We start from the raw sequence: 5,000 nt of genomic DNA, 5'->3' as shown, positions 1-5,000 counted from the left end.
TTAGGGATATGGATATTATAGAGATGAGTTAGATAAGAACTCTTGTACAGCAGGGCCGCAGGAGGGATGATGGCATGGAGCAATAGAAGTTGTTTCAATGTTGCGTTTATTTCTTCACTGTCGGAAGCACTAGTTCACAAACCTCGTCGGTCCTTCTCTAATAATCCCGCCACTGTTCTCAATGCAATCATCCCGTAATGTGCTTTTTATTGCTACTATTTTCAGACCTCGGAAGCACGTAGACTTGGGCTAAAACCTTCAGTCAAACCTCTCCGTACGCTCCGTCGTGGTGGCAATGCTCCACTGATGCTCCAGAGATAGATTCTGAGCTGAGTAGCTGCCAGTGTTATCACATATGGAGCAATGGCTGGTCAGATAAGAAAAAAAAAAAGTAAATTCTCACACATTTAATATATGTATGGTGATGAGATTACTGTACAATGGTAGGAGTAGTGATTCGGTGTCGTAACTCGTATGAATGTAGATGTAGGAAAGGAAATACTACTACTACTACTACTACCACTACTACTACAACTACTACTACTACTACTACTACTTCTACTACTACCACTACTACTACCACTACTACTATTACTACCACTACTACTATTTTTGATACGGCCTCCATTCTTTAGAGTTGCGTTGTAAGAGGTATGGTTTCTCATATTCTTTCACAAGTCAATTCATTGGCCCCAGCCTTGCTAATGACTATGCCCGAAAATCAAGTTCTAGCCTAATAGTAGTAATAGTAGTAGTAGAAGTAGCAGTGCTAATCATAATAGTAATGGTACCTGTTTTTTTTAAATACTCGTTTCTATAGTTTTTCTTTCAGTCGTTCGCTCAAAAAAAGTTGATTGATTCATTTAAATTCTTCTCTTTCATCTATCAAGCCATCTACCTATCTTCCTCCTTATCTAGCTACCCACGTATACCTGTATCAATCAGTCAATCAATTCAAATATCAATCCATCTAATTATATCAACCCAACGCAGCTCAACACGCCGCGCCCTGCCCTACACTGGCCCGCCCCCGCCAACATCAATGGCCTTCCAGTTCTCGTAGCCTCGCGGGCCCAGGTGGTCGGGGTGAACGAAGGGCTTCAAGGTACAGTTTGTGATCAGCGGGTACACGACTTGCCCGCCCGCGAAGAACGATGCCCAGAACCCGAAGGAACCTACAGTCATGATGGAGTGGGAGCAGGACCCCAGCAACGCCATGTCCTCTGCCGCCGTCTTCATGTCTGCGTGAGGAGGAGCAGGAGGAGGAGCAGGAGGAGGAGGAGAAGGCAAACGAAGAAAAGACGAAAATAAAAAAAAAGGAAAAAAGTAAGTCAAACAACGATTATTAGGGCTAGAGTAACAACTACTACTACTACTAAAGCTAATACTATTACTATTTTACATAAACAAGTACTATTAAACTACATCCACATTTACTACAAGGTATTACTACGAACAACAGGTACTAAATCATGGAGAGAGAGAGAGAGAGAGAGAGAGAGAGAGAGAGAGAGAGAGAGAGAGAGAGAGAGAGAGAGAGAGAGAGAGAGAGAGAGAGAGAGAGAGAGAGAGAGAGAGAGAGAGAGAGAGAGAGAGAGAGAGAGAGAGAGAGAGAGAGATTCACACGTAGGCCCATAACACCACTATTCACCTGTAAACTCAACGTCCGTGCTGGTGTTGAGGTGCTGCCGCGCGTTGGACAGGTCGTCTGAGGCCACCACGAAGACGGGGTTCCTCAGGGTGGCGCGGTAATGGTTCATGGCCAACTGGTAGAACGCAGGGCCCGGCAACGGCGAGGTGCAGTTGAAGAAGGTCTAAAAAGATGATTGAAGAGGATGTTGTGTATACGGAGGAGTTCTGATAAAGCGCCGTATTAATAAACATTTCGTCGCCCAAGTTTACATATTTGACAAGGCTTTCGTAGGAGTTGTGGGCATTTCCAGTAGTAGTTTTATGAGCTGGTGGTAGTTTGACCTTTCTTCTGTACCATTAACCTAAAGAAACACTCATTACAACCCGATTGACCCCCTCTTTGACCTGTAGAAATAGCTGATGTAAGAACCGAAAGTGTCTTATAATATCGACCAAAGACGTAAAAGTTATAAATGAGAAAACATAATCACAGTTCTGTGGTGGATGTAAATGAAGAGGTTCTGAGAAAGATGGGATGTGAAGTTGTGGCGTGTGCGGTTGTTGAGGTTCTGGGGAAGACATAGATGACATAAGGTAAAAAATAACATGAATGGGCGGTGGAGGGAAATGAAGTGGTTCTAGGACACTCAAGGTATAACATGGAAAAGACAGTAACAAATAAGCGGTGAATGCAGCAGTAGAGGTTCTCAGGAAGACTTAGAAGCTATAAGAAGAAAATCTGAGTATGGAATGGCTAGTTATGAATAAAAGTAGATGTCTGTTCCCAGTAGAGGGCAGAAGACCATCAGGAAGGCCAAGGAAGACGTGGAGAAAGGTGGTGGAGGAGGATATGAGGAGGCTGAACATCACAGAAGAAATGGCTATGGACCGGCAACAGTGGAGGAGGCTCATGTCTCGTCCAACCTCACCATAGGGAATAAATGGACGTTAAATGATGATGATGATGATGATGATGTTTGTTCCCAGTACTAATATACTTGAATTTATAGATAGAAACACAGCAGCCAAACGAGAGGAAAACTGGGCCAGGACAAGAAAAATATTGATAGTTATAGTAAAAGAGACATACCAGAGACAACGCTGCAATAATGATGAATAAACTAATTAATCTAAGAAATAACTACGATGGTTGCTGAAGGCCTAGAAGAGTGACAATTCATGCAGTCTTTTATAGTTAAGGAAATAGAGCAGAGGCTGAATAATAAAAAAATGCAAATATATACAAATAGAGAGTGGTGGATGGAACTGAAGATGACAGAGAAAGAGAGAAAAATGCGTAACAAATGGGAGGTGAATGAAGCAAAAGAACACAAGAGGACGCGATCAAGCCTGGCTCCACGCGTATACCCTGAAGTGGTCGATGTAGTCCGTCCTGCGAATGTGGAAGCCGACGAAGGTGATGTCCCGACGGCCCCTCCTCTGTCGCACCCCCTCCAGGAACCGTGCGGCCTGGAGGGAGATGAGGATGGGGAGGGAGATGTTGAGAGAGTTGAGGGGGAGTAAGTGACTCAAGTTGATGTGACTTTGAAGATGATGGTATAATGGTATTTTTTCTTTTTTTACAACAAAGGAGACAGCTCAAGGGCACAAAAAAAGGAAACAATACTATAAAAAAAAGACCGCTACTCGCTGCTCCTAAAACTGTTTCCACTGTTATTGTTATTCTTATTATATTATCATTGTTGTTCTTGTCATTAAGATTATTATTACTTTTTCGTCTATACTTTTTATTTTTTTCTTAAATGACACTTGCCCAGTTCTTTCCCCGCGTTTGTGTGACATCAAATGCGTATTCGGTATTATGTTTTCTCTTCGGAGCCAAACTAATAAATTCCATCGAAATAACACCTCGTCTTAGCACAAAATATATGTTGTATGAGTTTCTCCGGTACCTACTTCGTGTTAGATCGACATTAAACTGTAGTTATTTGGCAGCAGGAGCAGCAAAAGAAGTAGGTGGGACAGTGACTACATTAACCGAGTCCAAACCTTCTGCTTCAGGTCATCCCTGATCCTGAAGGCGGCGCGGATGGTGTGGTGGTGCCCCGCGATCAGCCACATGCGGTTCTGGTATCCTGCCGAGAGTAATATTAAAATAAATAAAAATGGTATGTTACTTACCTCCGTGGTTTGTTTGAGCCAACTCAGCTTTTTATCTTCAAGAGCATTAAAAAAACAAAGATTTACAGGAATGATAATCTTATCTAACTGAGATTAAGCTTATCGTTGAATTTTCTGTTGGAAAAAAAAGGACGTGATAAAACAGTCAAGCAGAATATATCGTCTTGCTAAGTGGTTCTCAAGGCAACTTTCAGATCACATGATCTAGCTAGGAACTGCACTGAGAGTCTGGAGGTAGCCCCGGAGACGAATATGAAGATAGCGAAGCCAAGGTTCAACGCCCGGGTGGCAGGATAACGTTATCATTATTTAAAGATCAGGCATGAAACACTTGAGATAGGAATACACAGCAATGCACAAAGAAAAGGCAGAGATAAATATATGGAGACAGGAGGTGAGCATCATGGATTAGTGAAAAGAGAAACTGTGAAGATATAATATGAAGTACATAATGATATAATAATAATAATAATAATAATAATAATAATAATAATAATAATAATAATAATAACAACAACAACTATATATTTCGCTCAAACATGTCTAAACACAAAAACTTTAAAAAGTGTAGAAGATACAATACTGCAAGGAGTTTGTAGATATTAATAGTAAACTTTAAGATGAAGAGTGGACATGAGCAAGACACAGCCCGCGTAGAACTGATAACAAATTGACAATCCAGGAAATGGTGGCATGTCTCTCATTCACTCACACTCTCACTGTCACTGTCACTCACTCACTCTCACTCACTCTCACTCATTCACTCACACTCACTATCACTCACTCACTCACTTTCATTTTTACATTCACTCTAACTCTCTCTTAATACCTTCCATGGTGTACATCTTCGGCTTGCCACTCTCTCGGTACTCCTTCTCGGCCCTCTGGAAGGTCGGCTCCAGGTGGCTGACCATATCATTCTTCAGGTAATCAGGAATCACCCTTTCTATCGCCTCCTCCTCCATTGCCTCCCCAATTAGGAATCTGTCTGAGAGCATGGAGAGGAAGAGGAATGAGTTCGATGTGTCCGTCAGCCAGCACGCACTGTTACCGTAAGTTCAATCCAGTATTCTTTGAGGTTTCAGGGTCTCATTTCGTGTGTTTGAAAAGCCTCTCGTCGAAGTTGCTGGGCTTTCCATGGATTGATTAATATATATATATATATATATATATATATATATATATATATATATATATATATATATATATATATATATATATATATA

At 41.5% G+C, this 5,000-nt stretch overlaps 1 protein-coding gene across 3 annotated transcripts in view; it reads right to left on the bottom strand.

The window, feature by feature from the left end:
- Window positions 1–1,010: 1,010 nt before the first annotated feature.
- LOC126988038 (galactoside alpha-(1,2)-fucosyltransferase 2-like) overlaps window positions 1,011–5,000 on the bottom strand; it is a 22,280-nt gene continuing 18,290 nt past the window's right edge. For 2 of the 3 annotated variants that reach the window (XM_050845823.1, XM_050845824.1), the window contains exons 6-11: window positions 4,604–4,762; window positions 3,643–3,728; window positions 3,001–3,102; window positions 2,124–2,201; window positions 1,652–1,814; window positions 1,011–1,241 (exon numbers count right to left, since the gene is read on the bottom strand). In XM_050845823.1, coding sequence (XP_050701780.1) covers window positions 1,015–1,241; window positions 1,652–1,814; window positions 2,124–2,201; window positions 3,001–3,102; window positions 3,643–3,728; window positions 4,604–4,762 — 815 coding nt within the window. In that variant the 3' untranslated portion in view covers window positions 1,011–1,014. The remainder of the gene's footprint in view (window positions 1,242–1,651; window positions 1,815–2,123; window positions 2,202–3,000; window positions 3,103–3,642; window positions 3,729–4,603; window positions 4,763–5,000) is intronic. The other variant, XM_050845825.1, reaches the window with a different exon arrangement.

The sequence above is a fragment of the Eriocheir sinensis genome, chromosome 67, assembly GCF_024679095.1.
Source record: "Eriocheir sinensis breed Jianghai 21 chromosome 67, ASM2467909v1, whole genome shotgun sequence".
Classification (NCBI taxonomy): domain Eukaryota; kingdom Metazoa; phylum Arthropoda; class Malacostraca; order Decapoda; family Varunidae; genus Eriocheir; species Eriocheir sinensis.
This window is presented reverse-complemented; position numbering and strand designations above follow the sequence as displayed.